Source organism: Gambusia affinis, linkage group LG14 (genome assembly GCF_019740435.1).
Source record: "Gambusia affinis linkage group LG14, SWU_Gaff_1.0, whole genome shotgun sequence".
Classification (NCBI taxonomy): Eukaryota; Metazoa; Chordata; class Actinopteri; order Cyprinodontiformes; family Poeciliidae; genus Gambusia; species Gambusia affinis.
The window spans coordinates 5986300-6003263 of NC_057881.1; the positions used below are offsets into that span (position 1 = coordinate 5986300).

The 16964-nt window shown below is 36.9% G+C and overlaps 2 protein-coding genes across 6 annotated transcripts; both read left to right on the forward strand.

The window, feature by feature from the left end:
• The first annotated feature begins 2182 nt into the window (after nucleotides 1-2182).
• Nucleotides 2183-8494, forward strand: LOC122843177 (toll-like receptor 13). Of its 3 annotated transcripts, none has more exons than XM_044137755.1 (4): nucleotides 2254-2456; nucleotides 3748-6288; nucleotides 6882-6999; nucleotides 8007-8494. In XM_044137755.1, exons 2-4 carry the CDS (start codon nucleotides 3807-3809, stop codon nucleotides 8242-8244), a joined length of 2838 nt encoding a protein of 945 aa, XP_043993690.1. In that variant the 5' UTR covers nucleotides 2254-2456; nucleotides 3748-3806; the 3' UTR covers nucleotides 8245-8494. The 3 variants fall into 3 exon arrangements, with proteins under 3 accessions (XP_043993691.1, XP_043993690.1, XP_043993692.1); XM_044137757.1 differs by having other exon boundaries at nucleotides 2325-2456; nucleotides 3748-4044; XM_044137756.1 differs by lacking the exons at nucleotides 6882-6999; nucleotides 8007-8494 and having other exon boundaries at nucleotides 2183-2456; nucleotides 3748-5912; nucleotides 6032-6282.
• An 802-nt stretch (nucleotides 8495-9296) lies between these two features.
• On the forward strand, nucleotides 9297-16472 carry LOC122843176 (toll-like receptor 13). Of its 3 annotated transcripts, none has more exons than XM_044137754.1 (4): nucleotides 9297-9330; nucleotides 10370-12817; nucleotides 14004-14121; nucleotides 14951-16472. In XM_044137754.1, exons 2-4 carry the CDS (start codon nucleotides 10393-10395, stop codon nucleotides 15189-15191), a joined length of 2784 nt encoding a protein of 927 aa, XP_043993689.1. In that variant the 5' UTR covers nucleotides 9297-9330; nucleotides 10370-10392; the 3' UTR covers nucleotides 15192-16472. The 3 variants fall into 3 exon arrangements, with proteins under 3 accessions (XP_043993689.1, XP_043993688.1, XP_043993686.1); XM_044137753.1 differs by lacking the exon at nucleotides 9297-9330 and adding an exon at nucleotides 9339-9602; XM_044137751.1 differs by lacking the exon at nucleotides 9297-9330 and having other exon boundaries at nucleotides 9629-12817.
• The last annotated feature ends 492 nt before the right edge of the window (nucleotides 16473-16964 follow it).

Genomic DNA, 16964 nt, shown 5'->3' on the forward strand with positions numbered 1-16964 from the left:
TATTAGCTATTTTACTTACTTATTAGTCATTTTAAATATACTGAATTGAGTAAATCAATTACAGAAAACATTCTAATGATACCCCACATGCTATTGGCAACACTTAGGTAAAGATATGTTTGGCCTGCTTTGATCAGAAAAACTAACTGCTTCAAACTATTAGTATTCCATCTCTCCCTGTGTTTCATTGTCATGACAGTTGAGCTGCTCTTTAGAACTACAAAGACTGAAGGTTAGAACTACAACATGGTGGAACTGTCAGTTACTACAGAGGAGGACTGAGCTGGCCTTTAGAACTACTTGTGTTTTGAGCATTATAGAAACGATTTAACACATTCACTGTTACACATGGGATGAGTTTGACCATTTCTTATGATGCTTACTGAAAATTTCAAAATAAAAGCCTTGGCAATTTTTACATCAAATATTTAGTAATTTTTGCTTGACGTGATTGGTTTATCCAAAGCACTCTTAGACACTGGATTAGTGTGGGCATTTAATATGAAGCTTACTGCGAATTTCAAAATAAAAGCCTCAATATGCCCCTCTGAATAGTTCACCGTCGTGGTGTGCAATGATATCATTCTGCATTATCTGGTTCTCTCAGGTTAGGAGCTGCCTTGCAGCAAGGCAGTTCATTAGCATTAGCCTTTTAGCTTAAATAAGCTATTACCTATTTTTCTTACTTATCTGCCATGTTTAGTATTCTGAAGGAATTAAGTAAATTACAGAGAACATTCTAATAATATCCCACATGCTACTGAGAGCATTCACGCTAACATTAGCATTTTTGCTCAATTTAGCTAATACACTTACTTTATCATACTGAATGGTGCATGTCCAGTTTACTGAACATTCTACTGATTCTATTGATTACATTGCAGCTTTCTTTAGCATTGATGCAAATTCTTAGCATCAGAACGCTGGGTCCAAACCGACGGGCACACTTTGGCAGGCCCCAGTTAAATTTCTTCAGGAATTTTCTAGTTCATGGTTTATTCTTGTTCGAGTCAAACTAATTTGTCTGTGAACGTAACACACCTGGTTCGGGCTCACAGATGGCACATTTACAAAAGTAGCAAACAACTAGCTTAGAAACCGACCCATAAATGTTGATCAAATTGTTGATTGTTTACGTGTTGATCAAATTACCTACTTTACCTGAATTCACACCACATGATTTACATTATTGTGTCATAAGCAGCGTTTCTCCTAACACCGGAGGAGCCTTTAAAACGCACAGAAGATGAGACGCTAATCAGTTTTTTCCATACGTGCTAGGCTACATGATGGCGTGGCATTGTCTCCATGGTTACCGATGCTTAGACACGTACCTTCTGCATAATGCGATATTTGGTATCTTTCTAATTACACTTACTTTTAAAGTACATGAACGTTCATCTTCTTACCTTGTAAAAAGTGTTTGCTGCAAATCCGCGATTACACCTCGGGCTGCCAAGTCATTATGATTAACGGCTGCGATCCATCGCCACCGCCATCTTTCCTCATTAAAAGTTGTACAATAAAATGAAAAGATTTGTTTATATCCTTGTCTGATTATGCTGCCGACCGCGCAGCATCTTGTGACCATTTTTAAAGTGAAATTAACTAAATAAAAGCGATTTTTGGTTACCGGCTACCTGTTGTTTTACAGGCATTAAATTAGAGCGTCGGTTGTTTTGACGTTCATCATGGCGGAGTGGGCGGAGTTCTGAAGAGCGTGACGTCACGTGCAAAGGGTCAATAACTTTAAACTCAGCCTGTAATTACGGAACTGTTTATGTTATAAGACTGCATAAGTCAAGTTTTATGTTCAATGTTCAGTCCAACATATGGAATTATGAAGAGTACAAGATAAATGCGAACACAAATAGTATAAAAAATATTTGTTTATCCAAAGTACAATTTAGTTTAGGATATTATTAAGTATGTATGAGTAGCTGAAGGAGGTTTGAATTGTCATCTGTGAGTTGTGGTCAGATTCAGGCAAAAGGGGAACAAATAACCACTGAGATTTTGTGAAGAACTCCACGTACTAGATTTGCATCTCATTTTATGTTTTTTTTTTTCTTTTTAGATTATTCAACTTTTGTTACTATTGTTCAGAATTTCAAATCTTCACTATGGTGTATCTTACCTGTGTAAAACCATTACAAACGTAAGAACCTCATTAGTGTAATACCCTGATGTATTTAAATGTTTTGTCTGTGCAGCAATTAAACAATTATTTCTTAATGTATTTAAAATAATCTCAGAGAAGACAACCTAACAGTGAAACAGTGATCACAACAGTGATCAGGGTTGTATCTTCCTGTTTTCCATATTCACTAACTGAAGTCCCTCTCATCACAAGTGGCAGTGAGTCTGTAGGTGTTGACTTGTGTCTTTCAGAAAAATGAGGAGGAAGTCTAACAACGCAAACATTTTACGCTTCGCTTGACACAAGCAGCTTCACTGTGAGTATCAGAAACTTCACTGATTCAATCAGTCACTGGATATTTCTACATTTAAGGAATATTTTGTTAATTAAAAGTTGCTCCTATTCTGTGAGAAAGAACACTTTATGTGTAATTGTTTCTAAGCTAATGCAGGAAAAACTAGTGATTACATAAAGATTCTGCAAGTTAAATAATGTCTATTCTTCACAAACTAAAAAATACAAATTGTGAGATGATACTTAAATTAAAAAGTCAGTGATGTATTCCAGTTTAGTTTTTTCAAGAAATTACATTCTTGTATAAATTTGTGACTCTGTTATTTAGGTAGATGCTGTGAATCTGTTTGCTTAGTTTCTTTTTGTGCTCATTTTTTGTCCAGCTGTAGTTGTTTTATCCCATTTTCAACAAAAACATCTTAAAGCGTTGTTCAAAGTTTCTGTCACTTGTGCCAAAATCATCATATTAATGACTGGAGCATATAAACTGATAAAAAAATATAATTCAAAACACAAAATGTTTTGGTGATAAGGATTTTTATCAGCTTGACTACAAACTTTTAGAACAAACTAAGTACATTTTTATGAAAAGATGATCTGTAGATCTTTGTTGAAAATAAATGTAGAATTTAAATAATAAAAGAAAAGCATTGATTAAAAAAAATATGCCGTGTCAATGTTGGTTTATTTTCTTGGTGAAGAAACATTTCTTATTGTTGGCAGAAGGAAAGAAAGATGAATCACTCTTTCTTCAAAAATACTCAGCAAAATTACTGAATGACTAAACCCAGTTCTGCTTTCAGTAAAAGTTTAAAAATGTCTGTGGTGCATTTTGCTCAGGAACTCCTCTAACCTTGCCAACATATTGCTATTATTTTAAATCTAGTAAACCACAGGGCAGCAAAGAGTGACAAATGCTGTAAATCTGATAAATGAATAAAAAAACAAAACAGTGATTCATTCCTTTTTCTTTTGAATATTGCTTTAACTATTTGTTTTTATCTCTCACCGGATTTGTTTCTTAGCCAGTCTAACAGCTCAGTGGGAATTTTCTGTGACTTCGTTGCTTAGTTTTCTGCCTTGATAATCTTCTAGTTCAACTGAATTTCACACAGGAGGAATAAATTATTGAAACATCTCAAGGATTCAGTAGAAACCAGATGCATCATAGTGAAGAGTGGGAATATTTTTGTCATATATGTTCAAATGTTTCACTTTTTTATCTGAAAATGTGATATTTTGTAAAGTTTTCCAAAAGAAAGCTTTGTCATTAACTAAGGAAGTTGCACTAAGTGTTTTTTCTCTGTTTCCAGGTTTTCTGCAGGCGACCATCATGGAACAACACTGACAAAAATCCTGACCTAAAACAAGCATGGCTGCAAGAGGAAGTGTGTTTTCACTTCTCTGCCTCTTGCTTCATACCAATCTTTCGCTGCCTTACTCATTGAAAAATTGCACAATATATCATGAGGAAAGTTCCTCTGCTGAGGTTTCGCTGGACTGTGCAAACAGGAAGCTTGTGACTATCCCTGACGACATCCTGAAAGATGCAGTTTCAGTAAAACTTGGACACAACTTAATTCAGAGAGTTCACCAAGGAGATTTTTGTGGTATGTCAAAGTTGAAAATCCTGGATCTTGAGTACAATCTAGTGGTTCAGGTGGATGATGGCTCTTTCACCGATCTGGTGTCACTGGAAGCTCTCAACATGGGGAGAAACCGTCTCACCAACCTGACGAGCAACGTCTTCCAGGGCCTGTCCAGCCTCACCGCGCTCGACCTCTCTCAGAACCGCATCCAGTTCATCCATGACTCTGCGTTTCGGGTTTTGACCAGCTTACAAAGTGTGAACTTCCAGGGAAATATGCTCCAACGAATTGTTGACATTCAGCCCATCCTACAACTACCACAAATTCACACCATCGACCTTACTTACAATCTATTCTACTCTTTTGAAACAAAAGATCTCCATCTGAATTTTTCTTCAAGTCTTAAAGAGTTGTCTGTTCACAGTCATAAACTCATAAAATTTGGCATCACAACACCAATTTTTCCTCATCTCCATAAATTATACCTTTCTATGTCTTCGAACAGTAGTTCACGATGGGATTTACCAGACAAACCATTACTAAACAATGTGACACATCTGTGTCTTGACATGCTTCCACTTTCCAATGAGGAGATTCAAGAAGCCCTGCAGACTTTTGACTCAATTTATCACCTACGACTACATTTTCTACACATCCAGATTAGGGATGGACTGTTGGCTATTGCCTGCAAAATACCAACATTGAGAAAGCTGGATTTGTCTGAAATCGATTTCAGCAATTATACTCTTGATCTTGCACAATGCTCTCAGCTCACAGATCTTGATCTGTCCATTTGTCTAATAAGTGAACTTCCACAAGGATCACTGGACTCAATGAGGCAAATTAGGTTTTTTAACATGAGCTACAACAAGCTCATAAAAATCCCGCATGACATCAGGAGCCTCTCCTCCCTTGAGATCTTGATTATGAATGATAATAGCATTTCCCAATTAGGCTGTGAGGATTTTGTGAACACCACACATCTTACAGAACTACACCTAAATGGTAACAGGATTGCCAAGCTGCAGAGATGCGTCATGGAAAGTCTTACTAACCTGAAGCTTTTGAATTTGAGTGACAATTTGCTCGTGACGTTCAGAGCCTCCACCAAAGTTGGCCTACAGAAGCTTGAGATCTTGGATTTAAGTCAAAACTTTATAAAATTTCTTAACAATTATGATTTCCGAGGCTTACGGTCCTTGAAGCATTTGAATGTGACATCATACTTTAGGGAAAATGTAAAATCTTTTGCATTTTTGGGACTAAAAAGCCTAAAATCGTTTTCTGGATCATTTCCACTATTTTTTATAAATTTGAAAACTGTGCCACAGTTGGAAAAGATTCAAGTCAACTTCAATTTCAATGGACCTTTCAGAACTCCTTATTTAAAAACCTACGAAGACTCCATCAGGATGAAATCATTAAAAAGTGTCTCGGTGGCCTGCAGGTATGATCACCAGGGTGTGGTCTACAACCTGGCAGAAGGACTCTTTCACAAGATGAAGCATCTGGAATATTTTAAAGCTGAGAATGTTTATTTGAGTGCTCCATACTCAGACACGTTTCAGTTCAATCAGAAGCTGAGGAGTCTGATATTTACGAAGACGGATTTGTCAGAGTTACAATCTGAACTGTTTCTTCCAATCCCAAACCTGGAGAGTCTCGATCTCTCCGAGTCTCAGCTGAAGTCTTTGGATTTCCTGGTACACGTTAATCTTTCTGCTCTCAGATATCTCAAACTGACCGGCAACCAGTTAAATGTGATTAACAAGACAGTTTTCCAGTCTCTTCCCTCTCTAACGTTCTTGGACCTGGACAAAAATCCGTTCACCTGTGAATGCTCAAATGCAGATTTCATCCAGTGGGTGAAGAGCAACACGCAGACCCAGGTGGTAAACGCTCATCAGTACGAATGCTCCTTTCCTGTGTCCAGACAGGGGAGCCTGTTGCTGGACTTTAATTTCCAGTCCTGTTTGGATGATGGCGGGTTTCTCTGCTTCATTTCCAGCTCTTGTCTGGTTGTTCTGACTCTCCTCTCATCCTTCATCTACCACTTCCTGAGGTGGCATCTCACCTACACCTTCCACCTCCTCCTGGCCTTTCTCTATAACAGCAGGAAGGGCAGGAAGAGAGACCTTCACCAGTTTGACGCCTTTGTGTCGTATAACGTCCGTGATGAGGGCTGGGTTTACAGAGAGATGCTCCCCGTGTTGGAGGGACAGCAGGGCTGGAGACTCTGTCTGCACCACAGAGACTTCCAGCCAGGTGACCTCTGGTTTTATCTGAGCTATTTTAATCATGTTTCAGAGTGATGAGCAAATCCAGAGAAGACGTTTTACGCATGTAGTTTTTCCCTGATGGTTTTCTTGAGAAAAATTAATTTCCTGATGGGTTTTCCAAGATAGCGAGTTACTTTCCTGAAAAAGATTTTCTGCATTATCTTTTCCCCAATAGTTTTCTCAAGATAACAAGTTAATTTACCATTTAAAAAAAAATTTTCCCCAAGTTAATTTGCTGTTATCCACATTTTTTTTTTTTCCAATGTTTCTTTATTTTTTAAACAATGAGTTAATTTCTCATTTAGCACATATATTTTATTCTGACGGTTTTCTCAAGATAAGTTAATTTCTTCATGTTTTTTTTTTTTTGTTCATGATTTACTTAGCTGTAACAGACTACATTTGCTGCAATACTGGGCTTAATAAAGTGAAGATTAAGCCTGAATGACTCATTTAATTGGCATAAAAAACAACAGTTTTATCATCGTCTGTGTTTTGTTTTCTATTTCGTTGTTTATTTTTGAATCAGATTTTAAACTGTTGCTGTTTTTATCATAACCTTCTCATATCATATCGCAGGTAAACCCATCATAGAGAACATCACTGATGCCATTTACGGCAGCAGGAAAACCATCTGTGTGATCAGCCGCAGCTACCTGCAGAGCGAGTGGTGCTCCAGAGAGATCCAGATGGCCAGGTGGGGGCGCTGTCTTTAAACAGTCAACCTCAAGAATAAAGCTCTTAAACATAAATTTATCAGCTGTTTAGACTGTTTTATCCACCAATGTTAAACTGTAAAGCAACATTTTATCTATTATAGCCATTTTATTATTCATAATGTTTATTATGTGAAGGCCATGAAGTTTTTACCTATAGGGGGCAATGTCTCTCCATAAATCATTTTATCTTTTAACAAAATATAAATGTTTACTCTATATAAAACATTATCATTTAATATTTCTCAACAAACAACAAATATATTCAACTGGGACGTTTTTTAATGTATTTCTTACTTTTTAAAGTTGATCACATGAAACCTTAAAGTGTGATAAAATTACTGCTCAGGAACAAATGCAACTTCACTCTTCAAAACAGGAAACAAAAAAGAACATGTCATTCTTTTAAATTAATAATATTAATACAAGTTTAAAATAACTGGAGCTGGGACAGGAAACTCTAGATGAAGATGTTAAAGAACGTAAAAGGTTTCATGTGATCCTATTGTAACAAACTGATTGGACAGAACACAAACAATGCCAAAAATGTAGCACGAGCCAGGGTTATCTGATTCTACAAAAACAAACACAAGAAGAAAAATTGGTTGGTTTTTCCCATTTTTCTATATTATTCTGTCCAAACAGACATAAAAACAAATAGAAAACATAAACTTGCTCACAGTTTAGCTAAATGTGTTCGTCCTGCTCTCACATGAATGCATAAGGCCTGTATGCTGCTCAGTATATAAATAGATTGGTAGAATAAGGTGTTGCAATATTTAATATTATGTTGTACTGTACATCAGAAATACTGATTAGTTTTCATTTGAAATCCTTTCAGATATACTTTACTTAGGATTTATGTCTTATATAAAATGTTTTGATATCTTTCAATATCTTGAATTAGGCTGCATATCTTGGAAAGTGTTCTGCACCTATGAGTCTGTTTGATAACTTTACAGTTTTTCTTTTATCTGATTTCTTGCAGCTTTCGCCTGTTTGATGACAAGAAGGATGTTCTGATTCTGCTGTTTCTGGAGGAGATTCCTGCTCATCAGCTGTCTCCATACTACCGCATGAGGAAGCTGGTGAAGAAACGCACCTACCTGAGCTGGCCTCAGGCTGCACAACATCCGGGAGTTTTCTGGCAGAACGTCCAGAGAGCTCTGCAGACAGGGGGCGCTGTTGCTGAAGACACGGACCTGCTGACCGGACCGGAAGGATGATGAGAGGCGTCACAGATCTCCAAGAAACAAAAGATAAATGAGGAAAACATGTAAATCTTGACCTGTAAAAGCATCACACTTATTTCTTTTTATAATAATTTCAATGCTTAAAAAAATGAACATCATATCTCTTTTAAAATACAATTAAAAATCACAACACTAAATATGCCAACAGTGTATCAGTGAGTTGCATTCATTCATGAACTCCTCTGGATGAAACAAAATAATAAACGGAAATATCAGAAGAAAACCTGACGTGTGTTTCTGTTATTTATTTTATTTTTTAGTTTTAGATTTTGAACCTGAATGTGACTTTGTGAAAGACAAACCTACAGCAGTAAGTTGTGTTAACCTTTTATTACTTTTGTAAAACATCAAAAAGTTTAATAAACTTCAGTTTTTAGGTTAACGCTTTAAAAACCTGAAAGATGAAAAAGACAGGAGTAACTATTTCCCAGAATGCTTAGCGGCATTTTTTTTTGCATCCTGAGATGGAAGTGCGTCACATTGATCTGACTTTTGTTTTATTAAGACAAATGTTCATTTTAATGTCCTGTTCACACTAAATATGAATTCATTGGGATATTTCATAAAACTCATTTTCAGATCAGAAATTTTGTTCATGCCACTTAAAACAAGAATTTAAATTATTCTAAAATAAAATGAGTTTTTATCTTAACCTTATATTGTGAGGAGAAATAATAGAGAAATGTGGCTCTTTAATTAGGTGAGGGCAGGTTTTATTCTTGCATGTTGTGAAATAATTATTTAAACTTAATGCTGCAATTTTAGGCCAAACTCACAAGATTAATGAGTTATTAGAAATACAAAACAACAATGTTTAGACACTCGTTTCTTGTTAAATCAACTTCATGAACTTTAATTTCTGAGTTAAAACCAACACAATTTTCTTGTTGACTTGCATTGAATTTTCAAGTTAAACCACCTTCAGTATGTTTTACAGTGTTGTTGAACGACTGTTTAGTCATGCAGGTGTTTTTTCTTGTCTACTTTCCTCTGTCCACTAGGTGTCACTGTCGTACAGCTTCTCATCAGGATAATGGACGCCACATTTCAGGAGTTCAGGTGTTTAACGTTTATCACACACTTAAACGTTATTACTCCTGTTTAGATTTATAAGTGCGCATCATCAACCTGCTTTAATGCCAGAATAGAATATCTCTACTTAACTAAATTTATCAAACATTTGATGCATTAAAGTGAAACTAAAGTACTAAACTGCTGCTAGAGGAAATCATTGAAGAGTACATGTAGGAAGAACGTAGCTTCCTTTCTGTTAGTCTTAAGAAGTGAAGCAGCTCCTCGGCTCAGACATTTACATCTTCGGGCATCAAACTGTGAGTACAAAAATTTGTTCTTAGCCTAATTTTATCCAACATTAAAGCATCTAATTTTGGTTTTCATTTGGTGTATCAAAAGATATGGCAGGCTAGGTTTTTAGGAATTGATGGCTTTATTTCAGCAATTTCTGCAACAGTAAACCGATCAGTTGGAATAAACAGTCAACACCCATGAAACGTCGACTGAAGCTCTCAGGTGAAATGTGAAAGGTCATTAACTGAACCTGTTTATTTTGCAGTTTATTTCCTGCAAAATAAGTGCATGCATGTCAACCATTGGACCTCCTTAATGTGTAATATTTATGCACTGTTACATTAATAATGCATAAATTACATTATATTTTATGTTGGTTATGCTATAATTGTTGCCATGCTTACATTTACTCTTTTTTGATTCATGCAGGAATAAAATTCTCACTATGCATCAGTAGAAGATTCTTTAAAGAATACATTTACAAGATATTTTAGTTTTACTTGTTTTTGTATTTTACTGACTTCCTCTTATACAGACATTCATTTTCTGTGTAAAGACAGGAAATAAAGAGGTCTAGTTGTGTGACCATTCACACTACCTACATTAAATTGATATTGCTTATAGAGTATAGAACCTATTATTTTGTTTTATAATTTCAATTATTAGCCAAAAAAACACTTTTAGACCTTCAAGAAGTTACAAAAAATGTCTGACACCAATTGTTACCAATGGGATTAAATGGGTAATCCTAACCAAAGTGTTATTCTTCCACTACATTTTTCTTTTGCAGGTGATTATCTTCAAATAATAATCATGGCCTCTGTAAATACTTCATCCTTCTACTTTATTCTTAATCTTTTCTTTCTGCTGCTTCCTGTTAACCCTTTGCTGGCGTTTTCATTGAAAAACTGTACAATACTTTACAAGGAGAACGTCTCTGCTGATGTTTCTGTGGACTGTAGAAACATGAACTTTGTGACTGTCCCAGATTACATCCCTAAAAATACTGTGTCAATACAACTTGGACACAATCAGCTCTTAAATATTAATTTAAAAGACTTTGGCGGCAGGTCAAAGCTGAAACATCTGAATTTAACAGTGAATGAAATTGCTTATGTTGAACCAGGGTCATTTATCGACTTGGTTTTATTGGAGACACTTGATATGGGAAATAACAAACTTACCAGTCTGACAGCCAACATGTTTCAAGGCCTGTCCAGCCTCACAGTTCTGGTCCTCAGCAAAAACAAGATCCAGCAGATTCATGAATCTGCTTTCCAGTGTTTGGCCCACTTGCAAACTCTTGATATCGCCTTTATTCCACTTACGAAAGTTGCAGAAATTCAACCATTCTTCTATCTCCCACAGTTACTTACACTTAACCTAAAATACATCAGATTTACTACTTTTGACACCAAACATCTCCCTTTGAATCTCTCCTTGAGTCTTGAAGTGTTGGAAATTTCTACTTCTAACTTGAAAGTCTTGGCCATCATTGGGCCAATTTCCCCTTACCTCCAGACGATAGACTTCTTACTCACAGATGGTGTAAAACAGGTGTTACTTGACAAAAGCTTACTAAAGAACATAACAAACTTGGATGTTGCCCCAACAGTGGATTCCTTTGAAGGAATCCATGAAGTTCTGGGAAGTCTTGAAAGACTCAGAGTTATAAATTTTGGAAGTGTGGATGATTGGATTGCAAAGGGCCTTCTACCTGCAGTCTGCAAGGTACAAACACTTGAGAAGCTTACTATTTCCCAAACCCATTTTCACAATTTTATTACTGACCTTGCATCGTGCGCCCAGCTCAGAGAACTTAACCTGGAAGATACTTTCATGTTTAAACTGTCAAAAGGTTCAATGCAAACAATGACGCAACTGCAATTCCTAAATTTGGGTTACAACATGCTCACCGAAGTTCCAGAGGACATAAAGAGCCTCTCTACTCTTGAGATTCTGATTTTGTGTGAAAATGACATCTCTGTGTTGAAATGCGATGATTTTTCCAACACCACACGTCTGAAGGAACTTTACCTGAACGGGAACCGCATAACCCAACTGGAAAGGTGTATTACTGAAAACCTCATCAATCTAAAGGTTTTGGATATGAGTAACAATCTGATGAAGACATTCGGAGACTCTTTCAAAATTTCCCTGCAGAAACTTGAGACCTTAGATATCAGCCGCAACCCCATAAAGTATCTGGAAACAGATGTTTTTCAATATATGGAGGCTCTCAAAGAACTGAAGGTGGAAACCTATCATTTTGTAGACGTACCTTATTTCAGTGGTTTAGAGAACATTGAAAATATAACAATCTACTTACATACAGACATGACTTCCCTAAGTCTTCAATCAAACAATGATAAACCCTTTAGTGATGTTAAGACAATGAAGCAGCTAACTTTAATCGGAAGCAGCATTACCCAATGGATGCCCTTTCATACAATTAGGGAAATGCTCAGAGCTTATGGAGATCTGGGAACCGTTGTGATTTTGAATATCTATTTAAATTATTATGAAGTGGAAACATTTGAGCTGAACCTCCAGCTAAAAAGTCTGACGTTATCATTGACGGATTTGTCCTACTTAAGCTCTAAATTCTTCCTGCTACTCCCAAACCTGCAGAACCTGGATCTCTCCAAGTCTAAACTCAGGTCTTTGGATTTTCTGGTCCAGGCCAACCTTTCTGCTCTCAGATATTTGAACCTAACTGGCAATGAGATCAATGTTATTAGTGAGACAGTCTTCCAGTCTCTACCCTCTCTGAGATTCTTGGATCTAGACAACAACCCGTTCTCATGTGACTGTTCAAATGCAGGCTTCATCCATTGGGTAGTGACCAACCCCCAAACCCAGGTGGTGAACGCTCATCAGTATAAATGTTTCTTTCCTGTGGACAAACAAGAAGGCTTGTTACTAGAATTTGACGTTCAGTCATGTCGAGACGATGGCAGGTTTCTATACTTCATTTCCAGCACTTGTCTGGTTGTTCTGACTCTCCTCTCATCCTTCATCTATAACTTCCTGAGGTGGCATCTCACCTACACCTTCCACCTCTTCCGAGCCTTTCTCTACGACAGCAGGAAGGGGAGAAAAAAAGACCCACATCGGTTTGATGCCTTTGTGTCGTATAACGTCCATGATGAGGGCTGGGTTTACAGAGAGATGCTTCCAGTGTTGGAGGGACAGCAGGGCTGGAGACTCTGTCTGCACCACAGAGACTTCCAACCAGGTAACCTCCTTATTTACCCTTCGCACGTGACGTCACACTCCATAACTACACTCCTCCACTATGATGAACATCAAAACAACCAATGCGGTTATTTAGGGTAGTGGACGCTAAACTGGACGCTATCGGTTATGTTTTGCGCACCAACATGCAGCAGAATGAATAAGAAACAACTGCATCGATCATCCTCGCAACGCGCAACCCCCCAGCCCCCCGGTCCGCAGAGAATTTACGAAGGGTTTACCACTGTACTAAAAAGGTTGGGAACCACTGGTTTAGGGGATTGCCCTGCGACAGACTGGCGACCTGTCCAGGGTGAACCCCTCCTCTCACCCGGAACGTTAGCTGGGGATTGGCACCAGCAACCCTCCTGACCCCATTAGGGACAAAGGGTGAATAGACAATGGATGGATGGATGGATGGTTTAGGGGATGGGTATAGGGATAGAAACCAAACTTATCATTTTATTGTTTAACCATTAATGAGGAAAGAAGGGGCAGCGATTAATAGCAGTGACTGGCAGCCCTTGGTGTAATCACGGATTTGCAGGGAATACTTTTTACAAGGTAAGAATACTGATATTCATCTACTTTGTAAGTAGAAGGGGCGATTTCTAAGCTAGCTGTTTGCAAGTTTTGTCAATATCGCCATCTTTGAGCTCCAACCAGGAGTGTTATGTTCGTAGACAAATTAGTTTCACTTAAACAAGAAGAAACCATGAATAAACTGGCAAAAACAACTTTGGAAAACAATTTCAGTCGCTCTGTTCAAATCTCCCAGCCCTCACTTCCGACGTCCATCATGGCGCCTCCAGTGGCCCTCCATGCGTTTGTCGAGTGTCAGTGACGTTTTGGTCGGATGAATACAGCCTGATTGTACAGACTCTGGTCACATGTGAGAAGATCAGATACCTACTGGATATCCAAGTGGACTGGCTCCACATTAAGAAAATCCGATCTGTGGCTGTCATGAAAAGATCAGATGCAGGTCGCCTTCAGGCCAAAAGGTGGAATTGGGTCACTTCAAGCTGCAATGTGAATGCAGACTTAAGTGACACATTTTTTTAATGAAAGTTACATACTACAGCTTTAAACACAACCATTTTTTCACTTAAGTTTTGGTTGTTGTTTTTTTCATTTCTTGCCATGAAAAACTCCAATCAAATAGCAACTAATGCATCTGCAAACAGGTAAACCCATCATAGAGAACATCACTGATGCCATCTACAGCAGCAGGAAAACCATCTGTGTGATCAGCAGCAGCTACCTGCAGAGCGAGTGGTGCTCCAGAGAGATCCAGATGGCCAGGTGGGGGCGCTGTCTTTCTGAATAATTAAAGTATTACAATTCTGTCTTCAAGAAAAGATTATAGAATTTTTGAGAGAAAACCTGGGAAAAAATTCATTTTATGCAGTTATTTATGGATTACTTCAAATTGTAAATGTCTGCAAAATATAGGTAAGAACAAAAATATGCTGCGCACCATTGTGCATGCAGGCCGTTTTTGTGTGATTACATTTCTACAGCTGCAGTTCACTGGTGACACTTACAGGCTGCTATGGAAAACCTGAGATGCGTTTTTTGAGAGAACGTTCAGCCAAATTATTATCATTTTAGCTTGAATTTAAATGTATCTTTCTGTTTCCACTACTGCCAACTGCTGACACGGTGCAGGTACTGCAGTACTTTTCATTGTTACAGGGCCAGATGAAATATAGTCTACTGAAGGAGGGAGCAAATTAGCAACGTTCCTCGTCACAGACAAATTACTAAAGTGTAATATTATTCAAATCAAATCAAATTTTATTTTTAGAGCATATTTCAGCAACAAGGCAGTTCAAAGTTCTTCACATCATAAAAACACTAAAAAAATCAACAATTTTGTTGATTACATTTTTATATTTACATTTTTACTTTACTTTTTTACAGTGCATTTTCACAAATGCTGTCCAAAATCAAAATGTTGGTTAGTGTTTCATTCATAACATTTCAAAAGCAACTCTAGACAGTTGGATTTTTAGTCTAGACTGAAAGGCACTCAGCGTTTCAGCTGTTTTACAATTTTATAAAAGTTTGTACAAGAAGCGCAGAGAAGTCTGGAAGGTTGATTTTTACGTTTTTATTTTGTGTTTTGCAGCTTTCGCCTGTTTGATGAGAAGAAGGACGTTCTTATTCTGCTGTTTTTAGAAAACATTCCTTCTCGTCATCTGGCTCCATATTACCGCATGAGGAAGCTGGTGAAGAAACGCACCTACCTGAGCTGGCCTCAGGCTGCACAACATCCGGGAGTTTTCTGGCAGAACGTCCAGAGAGCTCTGCAGACAGGGGGCGCTCTCACTGAAGACACGGACCTGCTGACCGGACCGGCAGGACTTTGAGAAATGTACAATGGCTGTTAATGTAACTTAAACATTAAGAATAACAAAAAGAAGTACAAATCAAGTCATACAGTCACGTTGCACATCATGTCATCATAAGATTTAAAAGCAAAAATGGAGAAGAGCTGACATTAATTCTTCGTACCACGAATAAAAGTCAGATCAGAGCATGAATTAATGTACAGATTGGCTGTAAACAGTGGGTTGAGCATTATTTTATGTTTATGGCATCTTTGTTTTTCCTTTTTCCAGGGTGAATCAGTCATTTCTTGCTATCATTAACCCAATTTTTGGGTTTACATCAGGTTTGTGGCGTATCTTCTTCATTTCTTCTAATATATTGTGACCATTTCTCCTTGCAGTGAAAGAATGAATTGCTTACATCACATGTGCCAAACTCAAGGCCCAGGGGCCAAATCCGGCCCCCCAAAGCTTTTTGTGTGGCCCTTCAGACTCTAAATTGACACTTAATTAGAACAGTCAAGATAACAGTGTGCTTAAATGTGATTTTAACAATCAATTTAACACAGTTTTTCTTTGTTTACTGCCAAATTGCATCAATTAGTTCCTCCAATGTCTTGTGAGTTATCGTGGAAATTCACAAAAAATCAACAAATCCCTGCACTTTTTCACGGTAATGCAAAATTGAGTTTATTGCAAATTTTCCGGAAAATTTGTAAAAACATTGCATCTAAGTGACGGTTTACTCCCACCTGCAAGTGGCAGTATTTCTTACTTCCACTGAATATCTGCCTCACTAAAAGTTACAATGCATAGCGATAGTGCATAGTATCATCATACATAAGCACATATATTTATAAATTATTACCACAAACATTTCTTCACTGCAAAAAAATAAATCACAAAATCCTTGAATGATGGAAAAGATGTTCAATATTATGTAATTTGAAGAATGTATTTATATTTAACAGTTTAACTGGTTTCAACTGGCCCTTTAAGAACATTCATGATCTTGACTTGAATTAGTTTGGTTTACATAACTATTACTTAAAGCTTCTGATGACAGTTTTATTGTTTTTGCATTAACTCTTTTTATATTTTTGAATGTATTTAGAACAATTTTCCATTGGTTTTCTAATAGGAAACAAAATAATAAATAAAACAGCAATGAAAAGCTTAGCTGTTTCTGCAATGTAAAGTTTTTCAAGACGTTGTTGCTAAAAAAGATGCTGTGGGCAGAATTAAAATTTTTACTTCTGTTTTTTTTACTCAGTTCTTTATATAAAAGGAGGAAGAATTAATCTGTAAATAAAACTTATATTTATGGTGTGTGGTGTTTGTGTAGTGTATTATCATCCTTCAGTTGATTATGCTTTTAAGTCTGAAATGTAAATAAATGTGAAAAATTTAAAACAAATATCTTTGAAAATGACAAGATTCAAAAAATTGCACAGCAATATCAAAGGATTGTTTTAGAAATTGAATTTTAGTGAATTTCTGGGAGGTACCAGATGTGAAATTTTATCTCTACTAAATTTTCTAGTCAACTATTCAGTGGTTTTAATTGCATTTCCATTACAAATGTGTGCAAAACATTGACAATATTCTGGTAACGTCAAAAAATATATAACATCAAACAAATATCAAAGAATCCCCGGTTAGAAGCAGAAAATTACATTTATTTCAGGCTGAACTAAGGCGCCTGTCATGTTGCAGCAGTTGAATCCAAATGCAAGCTGAAAAAGAGGCTGAAGGTAGTAGTTAGTTATTTTAACGAAAAAGATAATAAACTTACAAATATATAGAGAGGGA